This window comes from Sturnira hondurensis, unplaced genomic scaffold (assembly GCF_014824575.4).
Source record: "Sturnira hondurensis isolate 20B ecotype Veracruz unplaced genomic scaffold, ASM1482457v3 Scaffold0015596, whole genome shotgun sequence".
NCBI classification, from domain to species: domain Eukaryota; kingdom Metazoa; phylum Chordata; class Mammalia; order Chiroptera; family Phyllostomidae; genus Sturnira; species Sturnira hondurensis.
This window is the reverse complement of record NW_028088227.1, coordinates 13,819,847-13,840,202: the sequence shown is the minus strand read 5'-3', so window position 1 is coordinate 13,840,202 and position 20,356 is coordinate 13,819,847. Positions and strand designations below refer to the sequence as shown.

The window sequence follows — 20,356 nt, the reverse complement described above, 5'->3', positions numbered from 1 at the left end:
TGGTTTTTCCATTGTATATGGTAAATGTAGGTGGAACAAAGGATCTGTGTATTATATAATTATAAAATACATTTTAAAGTAAAAGTTTAATTTTTTTTCAAATTTTATATATTTATGTAGGAAACCCTTTTTAAAAGCTCCTAATGCCTTAAATATAGTCATCTGTCAGTAGTTAGGCATTCTTACTATTTTAAACCATTAAGGAACTTTCACCATTTTTTTAAAACCATTTTAACTTTTTGATGTAATGACAGGATTGAGTAACCTTGAGTTTTCCCCCATGTGCTTAACTTTATAGAATCTTGAGCTCAGAAAATACATCTCCTGGATCTCTGCAGTTTCTTTGACATACGCAAGATGTGATCCACAGCATCTTCCATTTAAACGACCCTTCATTGGGGCAATCAAATTGGATGGTGATCATTTTGGACTTATTGGGAACACAGCATCTCTTATCCAGACACATTCCACAGAAAGTGGGCTTGTAACTTTGAGTGCTTGAGCATCCAGAGAAGACTAATTTTTCAGCTTTCAAGAGTTGGAAAGTAGGTTGGCATGTTTTTCCTTTGGGGATCTAAAAAGATACATGACAGTAATGTCTTTAAATTTTATTATAATAGTGATACTAAATAGAACATTTTATAACAAACACACAGATATAAATTATTTCCAGCACATTGTTTTCTGCCTTTAAAATCCTCTCTCACCAGAAGTCTGTCTGTCCTCCTTATTCTTCCACCATGTTACAGGACCCACTCCCCAATGATTTTTGCTACCTTCCACCTAGCTCCAGAATAAATGAAAATATCAAGAGCCAGGTCTTATTAAATGTATTTACCTACGAATCAGCAAATTCCCTCACACAGCCCAGACATTTTTTATTGATTGAATAGGTGAATAAATACCTTAATCCCTTTAAATCAAGTTGTTAACTTCTAATAGGGAATAACCTAGGGATGAGAAGGTTATTTAAATTTTGTAGCATTTCTGAAAGTTACTTGGGACAGTCATCCTGCACAGCTCTAGAAGTAGGACCAACTCCAGTTGTACCACAGAATATTTCACCGTGGTCTCAGCTCATTTACCAAGCACAGGGCATTTTGGAAGTGGTAGAGTTCCCTCTCCAAGTTGGTGATGTATAACTAAGATCAGAAGTTCTCTCCTGTCCATAATGTTTATTTTTATAATTACATAACAACCAAAATCTTTTATCCATTGCTTTGATTTCACTGCATAAAATTCACATAGGAAAGAAAGTTAGACTCTAAAAAGGACCTACTCTTAAAAAACAACATACACGGTGCAGCATTCTGACTGCTCCTGACCCCCACTTTTAAGCTGTTAGAGTATCTAACAGGTTAACATTATGTCCCTGGTTGGTGAAATTCTCCCCACAAAGTGCAGTTAGAGTAACATCTGCTTTCCTCCGAGATAGTTTGACTTTAAGAGTTATAATATGGTGATTTTATAATATGGTGATGAATGGAACCAAACACCATCCATCCCCCCAAAACACATGCACGCACACTTTTCAGTAATCTCTTAATATTGACTTATAGTGAAGTTAAATCTAAACTTTACCTTTACTGTCTTTAATATATTATTGTCACAAGGCTGAATGTAACACAGTCTTCTCTCTTTTCTCATCTGACAGTTGTTATTCTCATTGGTTACCCTATTAGAAATTCCCATCCCACATGTTCTGGAGCAAGGGGTCCACTCTGTTGCTTGCACAAGACATTTTCTTTTCCAGATAAGTGGGAGATTCCTATAAGCTAAAATAAAGGGGAAACGTACATGTGTATACATATATATACTCATGTAGACAGATCATCTTTAAATCATTTTAAGCTAATAGTTAATAGATCCAAATCTGTATTTTTATATAATGTAACTCAGAATCAAATAAGCTCATGATCTAATTCATCATTCTCCCATGCCCCAAATTACTTTTCAATGATGTGTCACAGTCCATTTTCTCAGGAGGAATAAACTTTTTACCTTGGAAAAACTGAGCAGATACACCCATTTGCTTCTTTCTGCTTAGCCCACCGTCTGAGTGCTAAACCTTAGGTTATGATGGATAGCTGCCTCTTCTCTGGTTCTTGCCTCATGCTTGATATTTACAACAGACATTAAAATATACATTAGTAGGACTAGGGAATTTAAGATGTCGATTAGATTGATGTGGTTTAAATCTTAAATTTCATGATGTATTAAAATCTAAAACAAAAGTTATATTTAAGAATTAAACTACCAGTGAAACCAGTTATTTTTCCTCTGCTTGTTTTAATCTGGCCTTTAATAAAATGTTACACCTAATAATCTAAATACTCATATGTTAAGACATGGCAAATGTGTAATCTTTTATTCATTCAGCTTAACATTCCCTGTAATCCCAGGCTTGTGGTATTTCCATTGGCTAACCATTTCAAATCACTTAGAGGGACACTTGGAGAATAAATAGATTGATGGATTATGGATGGGTAGGTGTGTGATTAGATAGATGGAACCCCCTCCACTGCCTGCTCCTTAGGAGAAACAAAGGGGCTCAAGGGGGTAAATAATGAAAATATCAAGAAAATATAAAGAGGGTATAATACTCTTCTATCTTGTAAATCCATTGGGAGCTTCTTATTCTGCTCATGAATAAATCTGGCCTTTGGTTGATTTTAAGCAAACTATATATTGCTTTATTATCTCAAAGTATTTCCTAAAATGGATGCTTTGGGAATAAGGTTGTGATGTGAGTTTGTAATTGAACACTAAAATTCTGGCTATATTACATCAAAATGTCAATTTAAAGCTTGAAAAAGACGCCCAAAAATGCCTTTGTGATAGGAAATATCAGTCACTTTGAAGCATGTGCTGTTTCAAAATAAAATGATCCTTTGATACCATTTTCAGTATTATTACAATAGGATCTTGCAACTGCACATAGAACTCAGGGAGAGGAAGCAGAAACATGAAGATACCTGGAAGGCAGGCAACAGTTTAAAGACCTCAATGCAGGAAGCAGATTAAAAGCCTGGCGCGCATCTGCAATAAATAAAGGTAAGTTCAATTATTGTATCACCGATAACCCTACTTAAAGTTAAGCCAGGAGCTGCAGTTCAGGAATTTGCTGAACATTCATTAAAAAGCAAGAAAACTAGAAGAGATTCTTAAAGTAGAAGTTTAGTGTTTGGTGAGCCGTAAGAAAAGCATGGGGCATCATGACATTGCATGCTTCACACTGACCAGGCAAAAGCCAGATTCTAACCATAAACCACCTGGAATCAACTATGCATATAAATTACTACCACAAATACATCTTAAAGTGTGTATTTGTCACTGTGCTTAACTTTAAAAGCCAAACTCCTGTTTGGGCCCATCAATACAGCTTTACAGGTAAGCAGAAGAGAGATGCTAGCCCGAACATGCACTTCCTGAGAAACACACCGAGGCCCAGCTCTCAATAGCCAGAGAGATTTTTCTCGGGTTTTGTAATTTGTTGTAGTTTCTTTTTTTGTATCGAAGCACTAACCACTAAGAATAACACCTCCAACCAGGTTCCAAGTGAATCCACTGAAACTGCTCTCACTCTGCAAATCAGACCAGCTCGAACTGTATCCAAAGGTCTTTACTTGTGGCAAACTGCTACTCTAAGGTAGTCTCTCTCACCAAAGAGGGTCTGAGAACGTATGTTGAGTCACTCAGGTCCAATGCAGAAAAACAACTGTTCTTGTACACTCTGAAAGCAAGAGTAGGTAGGCTTATAGTTTCAGAAGTGTTCGAGCAGCGGTCATGTCATGCTGTTCTCTGAATAACTGGGCGGTATATGCAAATTCACCTCAGCCTATTAATCTTTTTTCAAATTAACTGGCATAATTGAAATCTCTGAGGATGTTTGCCTATTGTTATTAAATTTCTAAAATTCATTTCTCTGATTAAAGTTGCTTTTATTAATTATCTACATAATACATGAACTCTGGTGCTTTTAGCATAAATATTGGGTATTTCCTAGGCAGCTCTCATTCAGTAAGCTCTAAATTTTTTTTAAAAGGCACTGATTTCTGGATGAAAATGAATGTGAATAATAACCAGGCATCAGTTTTGTACTTTTTAAGTCCTCCAACATCTGTGTTTCATGTGATGGCATTTTTAAAACTCCTGTCTCCAAAATACCCTGGCACTGGGGTAAGATGCTAGCTCAGAGCAGGCCAGAAGGCACAGGTTATGAATGTACTGACACTAAATGGCCAGCCATTCAAGATGAGAGATAAAGACTCTCGTTCCATGTTCCCCATACACACATACCTGGGGAACCTACTTAAGAAGGCCTATGTGTGTGTTTATTCAGAGAGAAGGAGGTTGGTAATTAAAGGATAATTTTATATCAGTTTTCTACTTTTAGATATGATATTTATAAATTTAAAACATGTTCTCAAATATTTCTAATCAATAGCCTTCCATTTTGGTTTTTATCATATAGAAAAACTGGCTTTGAAAATTTTTAGAACTGGATGGTTCACATTTCTTGCCCCAAAAATAACAATATAAATGAAAGTTTTTCCAGGGTACCTGTGAACAACATTTGGTCAGTTTTCCTGAGAAGAGGATGAGTGGGAATAAGCAGAATAAGAGTTTTCCTGACCTAGTACAGCTTTTAAAAATGGGAATATTTTAGGACTTCTAGTTAAGATGGCAGCACAGGCAAACACAGCTTGCCTCCTCACACAACCACAACTAAAATACAGAACAACCATCACTCAGAACTGTCAGAAGTCTAGTTGAATGGGAAACTGACAAGTACAGAATTAAAGAAACCACATTCATCCAGATTGGTAGGAGGGGCACAGATGCATAACACGCTGGATGGGGGCATCCACATGTGGATAAAAATTTGGGAGGGATATCTCAGGAGTGAGGAGTCTCAGCCCTACACCACAACCCCCAGCTCAGGGTTCCAGTGCCTGGAAGATAAGTCCCCATAACTTCTGGGTACAAAAACCAGTGGGGATTGAGTCAATGGAAGAAACTTCTGGAATCCCAAGTAGTTCCTCTTAAAGAATCCATACACAGACTTACTGAAACTCACTCCCTCTCAGTGGTAGCACCAGGGTCACAGCTTGAAAGGCACCAGTGGCAGACAGGGAGAAACTGTGAAATATCTGACACTGAGGCAGGAGCTGGGGGACAGCATTCTCCCAAACAAAGGTGGTCAGAGGCCCAAGGGAGCCCTTTTCTGAGCACCCCTCCCACAGAACCACAGAGCCAGCAGGTGGGTGCCATATCTGAGAATCCATCAGCCTGGCTCACACTGTCTGCCCAGCCCTAGAGATCCCCTGAGACTCTGTGCCACCCACTTATTGGCTCACCCAATCTGTTAACTGTGACTTTTCCATATAAATGGCTAGCCTAGGCTTATGTTTCACAACTTCCTAAATCCTTTCAAACAAGCAACAGCCAGCCTCAGTGAGCCCCTAGCCTCCGTATCTCTTGGTAAGTGACCCCAGGCCCGGCACTAGCAACAGCCAGCATAGATGGGCTTTACCTTGGAATCTCCAAGCCCAGCACAAGTAGCAGCCATCTCAGATTGCTTTATAGCTCATGCAGTATGTCTCTGGGAAAAACAAGGGTAGAGGCTGACCTTGGCCTGCACCACCCAGGAAACCCCAGGGCCTGCACACCCAATGGATAGCCACAGGCCTTGGTGGAGCACCACCACCCTGCCCCTATACAGCTGATCCTCCACAGACAGCAAAGGTTGGTCGTCAGTAGTCACAGCTGGTCTTTGCAGCTGACTGGCCTGGATAAATCCTTTTCATTGACCTACCAACAGCAACCAAGGCTCAACTACAAAAGGAGGGGGCACACCTTGATTACCCAGCTTGGGTGATAGGGGAGGCTGTACCACTGGACCCTATAGGACATCAACTAGATTAGGCCACTCTACCAAGACACAGAGTCATAGCAACTCTACCTAATACACAGAAACAAACACATGAGGCTGCCAAAATGAGAAGACAAAGAAACATGGCCCAAATAAAAGAACAGATCAAAATTCTGGAAAAAGAACTCAACAAAATAGAGATAAGCAGTCTTGCAGATGCAGAGTTCAAAACCTCAGTGGCATAAAAAAGATCCAGTCAGAAATGAAGGACACACTAATTGAAATAACAATTTACAAGAAAACAACAATAGAGTAGATAAAGCTGAGAATCAGATCAATGATTTGGAAAATAAGGAAGCAAAAAACCAATCAGAATAACAAGAAGAAAAAAGGACCCCTAAAAAGGATAATGTAAAAAGCCTCTGGGATAATTTCAAGTATTCCAACATTCACATCATAGGGGTACCAGAAGGAGAAGAGAAAGAGCAAGAAATTGGAACTCTATTTGAAAAGATAATGAAAGAAAACTTCCCCAATTTAGTGAAGAAAATAGACATGCAAAAGTCCAGGAAACACAGAGAGTCCCAAAGAAGATGGATACAAAGAGGCCTACTCCAAGGCACATCATAATTAGAATGCCAAAGGTTAAAGATAAAGAGAGAATCTTAAAAGCAGCAAGAAGAAGAAGTTAGTTACCTACAGGGGAGTTCCCATAAGACTATCAGCTGATTTCTCACAAGAAACTTTGCAGGCTAGAAGGGATTAACAAGACATATTCAAAGTCATGAAAAGTGAGGACCTACAGTCAAGATTGCTCTACCCAGCAAAGATATTTAGAATTGAAAGCAGATAAAGAGCTTCCCAGACAAGAAAAAACCAAACCATTATTATATGAAATGTTAAAGGGACTAATTTAAGAAAAAGAAGATCAAAACTATAAACAATAAAATGGCAAGAAATACATACGTATCAACAATTGAATCTAAAAAACAAACTAAGGAAACAAGAACAGAGACAACCATAGATACAGAGGGTTTTGATGGTTGCCAGATGGAAGGGGGTTTACATTAATGGGTGAAGAGGTGAAGGGATTAAGAAGTACAAATAGGTAGTTATTGAATAGCCATGGAGATGTAAAGTACAGTATAGGAAATGGAGTAGCCAGTGAACCTACAGATAACTCATGGACATGAACAATGGTGTGGAGATTGCCTGAGGGAATAGGAGGTGCTAAGTGGAGGGGAGCAAAGGGGGAAAAATCAGGACAACTAATAGTATAATCAATATATAATTAAAAGTGAATAAAACCTGGAATATTTTAGTGAAAAACTCAAACAGTACATAGTTTTCTCTTCAGGTACTTAGAACACACCTACCTAAAGCAGAGCCTGAGTAAGACAGCACACTCAGGCTAAATACTACACCGATCACCAGTCAGTTAGTACTTACTGAGTACCTATGGTACATAAAAGGGACATGAAGTAAAACCACAAAGAAGTCATGCTTTGAGAAACAGTTCTGCTTATGAGTACCTGGCATTGTTTTGTAGGTTGCTGAGAGCTGCTGTTGTAATGGGCCCAGACCACAGTTTTTTTTACCAGACTTCTTTCCACCTTTAGCCCCCGAGCAGTGACTATCAGTCAGCTTTGGTATGAACAGAGGTGTGCATCCAATGGTCCCGCTCACACAGAGGCAGCTGAACAGGGGATTGGGCTGAAACACTTGGCCATTATGGTAACGTATCCTGTTGAACTCACATCCCACAGCCACCAGGTCTGAAAAGAGAATAAAGCAAGATCACCAAGAAGCCATAACTCATAGTCTAGACTGCCCACTGTAAGCCATTGAGGAAATAGCTTTCTCCTTTACAAAGGCACCTGTGCTGTTCTTTGAGTTGTCAGCCAAACTAACCACTTTTTTAGTGGGAATTTCACCCGAAGAAATGACTGACAGATAAACCATGGTTATGCAGACTGGGGTATTCGGCAAACATCTTGAATATCAACAAAGTGAAGTTGCACCTTCAAGGAAAACAACTGACAGTATTTATTGCCAGTGATAGAGCTCAAGCTTTCAAGCAAAAATTAGAATTTTGGGAAACTTGTATCTACCTCTGGGAATTTTATAGCTACTCAATATATAGAATTTTCTGACAAAATTAGGATTAGTTAATGTGATTTTTTAAAAATATTATATAACTACATATATCATTTGGAATTTCTACATAACCCATTGCTCCAAACTGATATTTTCCAAATAACCAATGCATAGTACAAAATTATGCACGTGTTAAACACCCATTCCAAGTAGATCTTAGATAGACCAATGTACTTTAATATCACAGAGTTTGACATTGATGTGGTTAATTGATGTGGTTTTAGATTCCATAATGTAGCTAATTTTTAAGAAATTACCACTTTTCAAATTTTAATGTAATATCAAAAATATATTCACAATCATCTGAAACGTCTGTTAGAATATTCCTTCCTTTTCCAATAATGTATCCGTGTGAAGCTGGATTCCCCTGTAGGTATTTCAACCAAAACATCCTCCAGCAGTGGAGCAAAAGCAGAAGCAGATGTGAGAATCTAGCTATGTTTTGTAAAGTTAGGCATTAGATTTGTAAAAATGTAAAACAATTCCAGTCTTCTCACTAAATTTTTCTTTGTTTCAGAAAATAAATGTTTTCATAAATTATATAACATTCCTATTAATCTGCAGTGTTTTTGTTACTTATTAAACGAATTAGCAAAAAATGTATTTTTCAAACCATAAACACACCTAGGTTTTAGAGGAGGAAAATAGGGAAAAAAACTTTGAAGCAAAAAATGTGGTAAAATGCTTAATAACATAAGTAACATAATATTTCACCAATAAATGTAAACAGAACTCAACAGCAGCATTAACAACCATTATTCCTCCTGAATTTGGGGGGGGGAGGGGAAGTACATTTTAGAGTCCAAAAAATACAGTATTTTAAAATTTCCAATTTATTAAATACCAATAGAGATAGCTCATTTAAACAAAAGCTCTTTGGGTCTTTATTAATTTCTAAAAAAAAAAAAAAAAAAAAGGAAGGGGTGTCCTCAGACCAAAAAGTTTAACACCATTTGTCTATATCATTGATCAGCAAATTTCTGTAAAGGGCCAAATAGTAAATATCTTAGTCTTTACAGACCACCCAGTCTCTGTCACCACTACTAAATTCTGCCATTGTAAAGCAGCCACAGACTACATGTAACTGAAGGGGTATGGCTGTGTTCCAACAAAACCTTATGTATAAAATCAGATGAGAGCCAGGATGTGCCCCGAGCTATAGTTTTTGAACTCAGTTATAGGTTATCCCCACCCACAACCTCATGGTTGTGCTGTGTTAAAATACTCCATCAGAGTATGTGAAATTATTTGTGAAAAGATCTGTCTGATACAATAAATTTTGTGAGGGCAGGGTCTGTGTCTCCCCCAACCAGCGCCCCCGTGTTCGAATCCTCAGCTGTGGATCATGAGGTTATGAAATAACCTCCCCAGCCCTATTCAGAAGAAAAGGCGGTCCCAAATGCCAGAGTCTGACCGATCATGTCTTCCTGTTGAATTTCCATGCATAGCAACTAACATTTTTGAGAGCCGACTGCATACCAGATATTTTGCTTAGGGTTTGTACCATCATTCTCACTTAATCCTCCTAGAAACTTGATGAAATAGGAAGTACGTATGGTGTAACTAGGCACAGAGACGTTAAACAACGTACCGTGACCCAGGTCACCCAGCAGACAGAGCCCACATCTTAGCTGATGCGACACAGTGCTGACGGGCAGCAGGCTGTCCTGCCCAAACAGCTCTGCACCCGTAGCCCAACTCCCAATGTGCTCAAATTCCATGCTCGCAAGCAAACTTCGGAGAGTCCTTTGCCATTCCGCTTGGACTTTTCTGCAGAGTGACTAAACTGCCCAGCTAACTTGACTCTTTCTCTTCCCTTAGAAATTTATTTCTTCATCCTAAATCAGCATCCTGAATTATTATCAAGATGTTGTAAGTTTACATGGTCTCAATCAGGTTCCAGAGCTAAAGCCCATAAAGCGGAGGTCAGGGCGGGATTTGGGGTGCTCTTACCTTCTCTTTTACAAATCTGCTTCAGTAAAAAGTATGGTAGCTTGATGATTAGTGGGGAAGACTGAGATTAAAACAGTATGTCTGAAAACCAAATATACATTCTTATATTTTAAGCAAGATTGCTTTTTATTTACAGAAAAGGTTGAATTTATAGATTGCTTTTGACAATATTAACAATAGCTGTCGTTTTTGTGGCATTTTAAGAAATTAGACTCTATTTATGTAATTCCTCATATTTTAATCATTAAAAGCAATTATGTGAGAAGAACTGCAAGATCACTTCAATGCAATTAAAACAACAGGTTTCTGAACATGTGTAAACATCTGTTAATTTCGCATGGTGTCTAACATGACAAAGCCAGTCCTGTTGGTGCGTGAAAACTAAAGCCACCTTATAGTCAGCCAGACTAAGCTGATTATTCCAAATGAACAGTTGCAGAAAAAATATCCTATCCACACTCAACCTTTTCTAGCAGGTCCAGAAGAAGACACTTACATGCACACACTCCGGTCTCATACCTAGGCCTGTCTGCTGAGTAGTCACAGTACAGCCCTTTGTGTGGGTCGCAGAGGTCAGCTTCATTGCAGATGTCCCCTGGTTGCCTGGCACAGATTTTACAGCATCCACAGCCGTCCCTCACCAAGCTCACTCCAGGAGGGCAACTGGGCTTCGGAGGGCATTTACAGGGCCACTGACAAAACTGTTTACGATGATGCACTTCTGATGCTACTCCAGGCCTTCCTTCGGGTATCACGTCTAATGGCCCAGTGCCCTGTGCCCTGCAACAGAACTTCAGATGATAATAAAGGTAATGTTAGAAATGATTCCTCAACCTAATTTCCCAGGTTTTATAGAAAAAGAAGGTTTTCCCCAGATTGGCAGAATAGAGTATGGTAAATATAACAATAATATGTATCAATATTTGATAGTCACTCTCACCTTAAACTTTTCTTCCCTCAACTCCCAACACGACTTTCTCACTCCTCCTTTTCCCGAGGACTGCTCCTTCTCAGTCTCCTTTGCTGATTTCTTCTCCTCCTCTTCATCTCTAAACACTGGAGCCCCCGTGGTTAAGACCTAAATATCTTCCCTCACTACATCTCATATTTCCCACCCAGACTTGTTTCGGACTGAGACTCAAACTGCCTACTTATCAGATCCCCACTTAGATATCTGATAAGTATACCAAAGATAATTTTCCCTTCCAACATACTCTTCCATACACATCCCTATTTGAGCAAATGCCAGTTTCATTTTTCCAAAATACCTTGGAGTCTGGTCATTCTTGATTCCTCTCACGTTTTATTCCCCATCCCGTCAGTATATCCTGTTGGCTGTATCTTCAAAATACACCCACTCTCATGGTTTCTTAGCAGCCCCCCGGCCCCCACCGTGATCCAAGCCACCGTTCGCTTTCACTTAGGTGATGCCAGTTGTCTCCTAAAGGTTCTCCTTGCTTCCCCTTTTGTCCTCTACAGTTTCTACCCAGAAGAAAGGTCCTTTTATTTTTTAAAGGCAAAAATAAGTTAGTGGCATTATATCAAACGAAAAAGCCCTACACAACAAAGGAAATAAAGGACAACCTACATAACGGGAGAAAAATGTATGTAAACTATATATGTAATAAGGGATTAACACCCCAAATCTATCAGGAACTCATACAACTCAATGGCAAATAAATAAATAGATAGATAAATAAATAAACAAACCAATTAAAAAATGGGCAAAGATTTAAATAGACATTTATACAAAGAAAACCTGCAAATGGCCATCAATCCATGAAAAGATTCTCAACATCACTAATCATTGGGGAAATGCAAATCCAAACCACACTGAGATACCACCTCACACCTGTTAGAATGACTATTACTAAACAAGAGGTAAGCATTGGTATGTAGGGAAAAGAAAACCCTGGTGTACTGTTGGTGGGAATATAAACTGGTACAGCCATTATGGAAAACAATATGGAGGTTCCTCAAAAAAATAAATAAAATTACCGTATGGGCCAGCACTTTCACTTCAGGTATTCAAAGGAATTGAAATCAGGATCTCAAAGAGATACCTGTACTAGGAGGGACCCCCAAAAACAATTCATTTATTAAAAATTGTGTATTTATTCTTACACGTTTTAACTTTGGTCACTTTCAAAGTACTCTCTATTTGATGCTATCAAGATATTTTTTCCTCTACTCAAAAGTTTTTGAACTCATCAGTTTTGACACCTTTTAGTATGTTTTTGTTTCACCTCTTCCACATTGGCAAGATATTTCCCTTTGAGGAATTTTTTCATCTGGAGGAACAAAAAATGTTGCTTGGGGAAAGGTTGGGTGAATGGGAAGGGTTCAGCATGGGGCTTGTGCTGCTTTTGCTCAAAAACTGCTGAACACACAGTGTGGTATGAGCAGGTGCACCCGTAAATCACCCATCATGAAATGGACAAACACACTGAGTCTTCAAAAAAAAATTCATTAAAGCCAAATGCAGCCTCTCACAACAATGCCAGCTGGTGCACTGATACAGATGGGTTCCTAGAACACTCACCTAGTGAGGGAAGCTTGTACTATAAGGGGCCAGCCCTCCAAAAGATAGTTTGGGGTCCTTCCTCGTACTCTGTTCTCCCATTTCATTCACTGCAGCATTATTCACAATAACCAAGACATGGAAACAAACTAAATGTCCATTCATGTATGAGTAGATAAAGAAAATATAGTATACACATACAATGCAGTATTCCCTTCTATTTTAAAAAAGAAGGAAATCCTGCCATTTGCAACATCATGGATGGACCTAAAAGACATTATCTAGAGTAAAAGAAGGCATACGCAGAAAGAAAATACTGTATAACCCCACATGTGGAATCTAAAATAGTCACACTCGGAAGTGGAGGGCAGAGAAGTGGTCGCCTGCACCTGGGGAGTGGAGGAAACGGGGAGGTGACGCTCAGAGGGTAGGACGTTTTACTTATGCAAGATAAGTAAGTTCTGAAGGTCTGCACAGCATGGCACTTGTAGCTATCAATACTGTATTGTATGCCTAAAGTGTGCTAAGAGAGATCTTATAATAAATGTTCTCACCACACACACAAAATTAATAATAAAGGGAGCAGGAGGAGAGTTTGAGAGGTGATGGATAAGTTTATGGCCTTGATGGTGGTGAGGGTTCACAAGTATGTACTTATCCCCCAAATCATCAAATTGTATACATGACATGTTCATCTTCGTACATGCCCATCATACCTGAATTCATGTCACTCCTTGCTTGTGGCTTCCCATTTCAACATAAACAACTCACTACCCTCCCAGGCCCTGCAACATCTTGTCCTCACTCCCTGTCCCACTCTGCCCATTACCACTCACCCCCTTGCTGGCTTCGCTTCGGCCACACTGGCCTCCTTGTTCTCCAAATTCTGCGAGTATGTTCTTCCCCCAGGTGTCTTTGCAGCTCACTCTTTCACTTCCTTCAGGTCAGTGTTCACATTTATCAGTGAAGCTCTTCTTGACCACCCTTCATAAAATAGCCCCCTACCCCAGCTCGTTCTCCAGCGACCTTCTTACTACCTACTTTGTTCCCTATATATTTTACCTGTTTATTTTCTGAGCTGCACATCAAGAATTTGAGCTTCTTGGGGCAAGCTCTTTGCCTTATGTCTGTCTTGTCTGTAGTAAGTATTTTTTGAATGAAAGAATGAACATGGGACTGCCTATGTGCTAAGTGTCTTACATGTATATATCATTGAACCTTCACAACAACAGTGTGGAGTACTTAGTATCCCCATGTGATAAGCACAGTAATGGTTCCCTCAAAGATGTTTATGTCCTAATCCAAGAGGAGAGGAGTAAAGAGTCAAATGCCTTAGGTGGGGTAAGGGGAGGACTTAGAGATTCCATGAGCATGAGCCTAGCCGGGAAGTCATGGAACCTGGCAAAGAGTCCCTAGTAACCCTGGCTGAGCCTGTGCAAAATTAATAAGTAGACACTCACTGTTTCTAGCCTCACTATTTCTACTCCCTTCTCCACTGTGTTTTCTTTTCCCTGTTCTTGGTTTTCATGATACCAGGCCCTTCCAGTACTACCTCTACCTCTAAGCATATGTTCCTAATCTCCTTTGCAGGAGATGTAGACATATTGGTGTTTCATGACCTTAATGTATTGCTTTTCTCACCTGCACTGTCTCTTGGCAATCTTATTGATAAGGAAACTCAAAAGTTAAAGATTTTAGCCTCAGTCATAGTTGATAAGCTTAAGTGACTAAAGCATGTGACAAGCTATTATTGTAGAAACTGGAGTGCATTACCATATGATTTCAGGAATCAACAAGGAATTTTGCCCCTGGAGATGGTATCTGAACCACTGCATTCCAGGGAGGGGACAATCAGTGACTCAGATGAAGAACTGTTAATCAACAGATAAAGAAGTACTAGGAAAATTGCTGCTAGACTGAAACTCTTATCAAATTAACTTTTTTTTCCAAAGGCCTTACCTACCTCTTCTTCTCCTTATAAGAAGGCATGCTTGAGATGAGATGTTAAGACAGTTTTTAAGTGTATACGACCCACCATCTTCTCAGATCACCAGCATCTGAGTAAAGCACTCATAAAGACTCAATCCTTGTCTCTAATTACTGGTTCTGGTAGTGACAGGCAGCCCAAGCATGAACTTTTCCAGTTTCATTATCTAATCCTTTCCTTCAATTCCCACCTTATACAAGCTTCAGAACTAAATTTCCATCCAGGACTTCTTCACTGAGGTCCAGACCCATAGAGCTGACTGCTTACCGGACATCTCCACCAGAATGCCCTATAGGAAAAACTCGTGTCTGAAACTCATCATCCCTTCCCTCACCCCCCAGACAGCTTCTCCCAGGTTTAGAGTTAGAAAACTAGAAGTCGTCCAGGTCATCTTCCTCTTCCTCACCTCCCACATCCATTCAAATGACTAATCCTGCTTATTGTCCTCATATCCTTAGAACCAGTCACTCTCCCCTCATGTTCACTGCAACTAAGTACAACTGCAGTAAGTTCCTAACTGGTCTTCCTCCCCTAAGAATGACTTCTCAGACAAACCTGCCACATTGCTGCTAGAGGGAGCTCTTTTAAAAAAATCTGATTTTATTATTCCTCTTCCTACAGCCCATCAGGGCTCCCCCACTGTCTACAGTATATAGCCCGAACTTCTGAGAATGGTATCTAAAGCACACCTGTCTCTCTAGCCTTAGCTTTCAATGCACTCTCCTCCTCTGCCTTCCAGTTCCCTAGACTCATGGGTTGGTTCTCTCCTGCATGGCTTTCTTCATATTGCTCCAATGAAATGCCCACTCCCAAAACTTCCCACCTGGGGCTACCTGTTTATCTTTCCAGCCTAGAGGCAGTTTTACATAATCTCTGAGGTCACAAGGTAACACTATTGAAAACGAAGGATAAAGAGAAAAATCTTCAAAGCAGCCTGAGAAAAGGAAAGCATCATATACAAGAGAACAATACTAAGAATGAGATCTGGCTTCTCACCAAAAGAAGATGAGAAAGGTCTTCTTTAGTAGGATACACTGTGGTACATCCAGACAAGGAAATGTTATTCAGTGATAAAAAAGAAATGAGCTATCAAGCCATGAAAAAAAAACACGCATATTGCTAAGTGAAAGAAGGCAATCTGAAAATTCTACATACTGTATGATTCCATTCAATGACATTCTAGAAATGGCTAAACTACAGAGAAAGTAAAAAAATCAGTGGTTGCCAGAAATTGAGGGAAGGGGTGAATAGGTGGAGCACAGAGGCTTTGAGGGGCAGTGAAAACACTCTGTCTATACTGTATAACAACATGGCATGCATGTCATTATACATTTGTCCAACCCCACAGAATGCACACCACCAAAAGTGAACCCTAAATAAACTCTGGACTTCGGGTAATGATGTGTCAACGTAGGTCCATCAGCTGGAACAAATGTACCACTCTGGCGGGGAGTGTTGACAGCGGGGGAGGCTGTGCCTGTGTGAAGGCAGGGGGTGTTCGTGAAATCTCTGTACCCTCCTCTCAAATTTGCTGCTACCTTAAAACTGCTATACAAATTATCTTTAAAAAAAGGAGGAGGAGAACAAAACACCCAGAAAAAATGCTGGAGAAAAAAAAAAAAACTGTCACTCTGGAATTCTATCCTCGGTGAAACTATCTTTCAAAAATGAAGATAAAATCAAAGACATTTCCAGATAAACAAAAACTGAGAGAAATCTTTGCTAACATGTCTACCTCACAACAAATACTTAAAGGAATATCTTCAGTCTGAGGGAAATTACAATAGATAGTAATTCAGAAATACAGAGGAAAAAATAGAGTCCTGGAAATGAAACAAATGTAAATAAATATAAAGAATTGTCTATGTTTTTACTTTGTTTAGGCATTGATAGTTTTCCAAGTTGAAATCTCAAAACAAGAGTCATCAGAACAGCGCAATTGGAAATGAGAGTACCAGCCCTGGCCGGTGTAGCTCAGTGGATTGAGCGCAGGCCTGCAAACCACAGGATCGCGGTTCGATTCCCAGTCAGGGCACATGCCTGGGTTGCAGGCCAGTTCCCAGCAGGGATTGCATGAGAGGCAACCATACAATGATCTTTCTCTTTCTTTCTCCTTCCCTTCTAAAGATAAATTAAAAAAAATAAAATAAGAAAATGAGAGTACGGACAACAAAGCTGAGCTTCAGTATAGCTCTGTCATCTTAGACCATTTTCTGTCACTTATTTGATCTTCGAGCCTCAGTTTTCCTCTGTAAAAAATAACCACCATACAAGGTTATTTTGAGGATTAAGGTGACAACTGAAGTGCCTAGCACAGTGGTTGGCACATAAGAGATGTTCAATGAATAGTAGGTATTATCAGAGCTTTCAAAAATTTATAATGGCAAAATTAAGTAAAATAGCAATTCCTGTTGCTTTATCTATAACACATTCTTACTGCTTTAGTTTTTGTTTTGGGCTCAGGTCTCTATGCTGTAGCTCTCAAGCCACAGTAATGGCCAGGCTTTCCTGGAGAATGGCGGGGTGAAGTTGGGCAGCCCCCCGTACCTCCTCTGGGGAAACGTGCCCCTCTGCGTAACAGTGCCGCTGAATAAACTGTACCAGTGCGGTTCTTGTTGTGAGGCTTTTAAAGATCTTAAATGAATAGTAAGGAGAACCAGCAGCTGGAGGAGTCAGGGCAGAAGTAGGGCAGTTCTCCCTACATAATATGACAACTTCCAACCCCCTCTTTCCTAAGGTGCATCTACTACTGACCACCCCAGTCAGGTGTTAACTCACAGACACGGCTACGTCTGCTAAATCACCAGGTTTCAAAAGCTCTGTCCTCTATGCAACCAATAACCTCCACCAATGTAAATAAACCCACAAGCAATTCACCCTATTTTAGTCTCCTTATTTAGAAATACTAAGGCAATGAATCAATCATACGAAATTAAAATTTCCTTCCATCTGTTGCTTGGAATATTTCAAACTCTCCGTGAACTGATTTATTTCCTCCTATGAAAAGTAAGAAACCCATGGGTTGGGAAAAGACAAAATCATAGAATGTTTTCAAAATATAAACGTCTGTTCCAAAGGTCTCCTTTCCGACAGGAACAGGTTTAACTGAAGAAAGTGGTCAAAATTACTTTCTCCAGTGGCTCTGTGCACATTTTGTCCACGACTGTGGAAAGTTGAGCCCCAGCCTGGAGCCCAGATTAAGAAGTCCTGTTCACCACGCTGGGCAGGGTTGCTGCCTCCCAACTGCATGCACGGTGTTACACTCCAGGAAAAATATATACATTACTAAAGTTTTGGAGCTGTTCAAACATATCGAAAGTCGGATTAAGTGGCATTACCTGAAAGGGAAAAATGTTTTCCACTTCTTTCCTGAAGCTAATAAACTGAAACGGAACTTTATTTGGAGAGGAAAATGGCTCCCTATTTCTCATGAAGTAGTTCCACAAGGAATTTACCTCCTCCTCTTCCCCCATCTTCTTCATTCCTGTTTTTGATCTAAAAAAAAAAAAAAAAGAACTACTGTAGTCTCCTAAAGGGAAGGAATAAGAAGAGAAAACTTACCTGTGACGGAGCAGCGAGGAGAAAGGTGGCGAGGAGGAGCCCCTGCATGTTCCCAGGACCACGCAGCACAACCAGAGATAGGAGGCCGGCACCCTCCCGCCGGCCACACAAAGCTCCCCTCTGTCTCCTCAGCAGAAGAACTCAACACGCCTCCACCTCCCTGGCCACTGAGTTTGTGCTCATATTCTCAGACTCAGCTTCAGCTTTCTCGGACTTGTTTTAATACCTTGTTTACTTTCACAGGACTCTTCTCATATTTACCTATCGTGGAGCGTGTCAGGAGGGTGTGAGCACCATCCCCCAGGGAATGAAGAGGGGCAGTTCAAGCGCAGACTTGTGTTTGAGTACAGATGCTACCTGTTCCTAAAGATCAGAGTCTGCCTCTGGGCAAAGGGTGAGGTTAGATGCACCCACCCTCCTTACTGGCTGCCTCTGGGGTCTGGTGTGCCCTGCCCCAGGCACGCCCTGTGCTGCCTTATTTTCCTGCTTGGCTCTCAAGCACAGGGTGCTAGCCTAGCTCAGCCTATAGCACTCCATGCACACCAGCTCCGCTTCTCCGTCACATCAGCAACAGGTTTCCAAAGGCCTGCCCTGACTCCTCCAGCTGCTGATTCTCCCTCTGCCCACCCCCACCCCCGCCCCAGTGCCCCGGACTTAACCCCTGTCACAGCTCATTTCTCAAACCAGGGGGGTAGCGGTTGGGAAAAATGTAGATGGAACAGGTGCATGGTGGGGGGTGAGGTTGGGGGGTGCCCACAGTACCTGGCCTAAGAGAAGCCCCTTTCTGTGGCCACAGTCTCATGACAGATGAGAGTGAAGTTAACCCCACTTTTGGAGGGCTGAGCTAAAGCAGTTATGCACATGACAATCATCCATATAACAAAATTAAGATTTAAAAGAATGTATTACAGATTTGTATCCCTTCTCCTTCTAATTCTCATGTCCCAGGCATGTGTGGCCACCCCATCTTCTCCCGTGTCTGGCCGTGTGTGACCTTTGCTTGTCCCACTTCATCAGCCTTGGTCTGCGTTGATATATCTTGATACAGATCTGTGAAGGGGCTTTGTCTTCTTGAGGCTTGAGTTTTTGGTCTACTTCTCCTCTCCCCTCCCAGGGCTTATTCCTATTCCCTTTGACCTGTTACCTATCTGACCTTTTCCTGCTACCTGACCTCCCCCTGATGCCCCTACAGTGCCCTGGACTTATCCTCAGTCAAGGCTCATTTCTCACACCAGGGCAGTTATGATTGGGAAAAATGTAGGTGGAACCGGTACATGGTGGGGGGGGGGGGGGGCGGGCAAGTCCTGTGCTGCGCTCACTGCTCATCTGGTTTCCGTCCAAGGCAGTCACAGGTGTACAAAGGCAGTGAGTGATGCTCACTCGGGCCTGTGCTGAGGGTCCAGGGGAAAGCAGGGCTTTCTGCCATCAACAGGGAATCCGGGGCCCTTGGGGAGCCAGGGGCCCCACAAAACATGAAACAAACTCTAGGCAGCTTACTAAGTTGTTAATTAAACCGTTGTTATACATACCGAACAACAAGAAATACCCAGTGTGCTTTTATGGTGTCACCGCCTTATCCTGCCTCCCTGGTAAATAGGACAAAACCCAAAAAAGGCCTAGTGAAGCAAAATGTGTATGTTTTGGTCCAATCTGATCAATTTCTTTCAGTTTGGCTCCATTTGATCTTTCGGTTCCCACCCTCTGTGATTCGGTCACCACACTGTCCAGGGGGATGGATCTTGTTTCATTCCTCACTGGTCCATCAAGAGCAGAGAAGTCTCAGCCCAGGACCAGTGTTTCCTCCCTCTGCATCCCTCCAGTCCCTGCTTTCGCTGTTCCAAATGTGATGCTGCACGCATCTCCGCAGTGTTGGACTCGGGAGATGCACGCTTCTCCCGTTTGCTCTCTGTGAAACGCATCGGCAGCAGCCCCTGTTCCGGAAACAGCTTCTCCTGCTCTGTAACCTCTCTGCCATAGGCAGGGGAAGGTGTTGTAATCACCGTCCCTGCCTCCTGGTACGGAAGGAACATCTTCGTGGAGAACTAACTTGTAAAACCTCCCCCCGGTGCCCAGAATTGATGGGCTCTGGGACACGCGCCACCGCACATGTTTAGACGGTGCAGCCACGGGTGTGCTCTCATTAAACTGCCCCCAGCTTACCCAGGATGGACTGAGCGAATAGGATATTCTCAGAGGATGGGACTGCCCCCTCTCACGTTAGACAACAAGAGCGATCATGGCGCACATCCCGCCCTAAGCACTTTCCCCTGTTACTCCATTTCACAGAATGCTAACCTGTCTA

The 20,356-nt window shown here is 41.1% G+C and overlaps 1 protein-coding gene across 1 annotated transcript; it reads right to left on the bottom strand.

The window, feature by feature from the left end:
- Positions 1-107: 107 nt before the first annotated feature.
- Positions 108-18,554, bottom strand: CCN6 (cellular communication network factor 6). The gene is made up of 5 exons (XM_037065071.1): positions 18,055-18,554; positions 10,482-10,776; positions 7,408-7,650; positions 1,582-1,775; positions 108-574 (listed from the first exon to the last, which is right to left on the bottom strand). Exons 1-5 carry the CDS (start codon positions 18,100-18,102, stop codon positions 293-295), a joined length of 1,062 nt encoding a protein of 353 aa, XP_036920966.1. The 5' UTR covers positions 18,103-18,554; the 3' UTR covers positions 108-292.
- Positions 18,555-20,356: the final 1,802 nt, after the last annotated feature.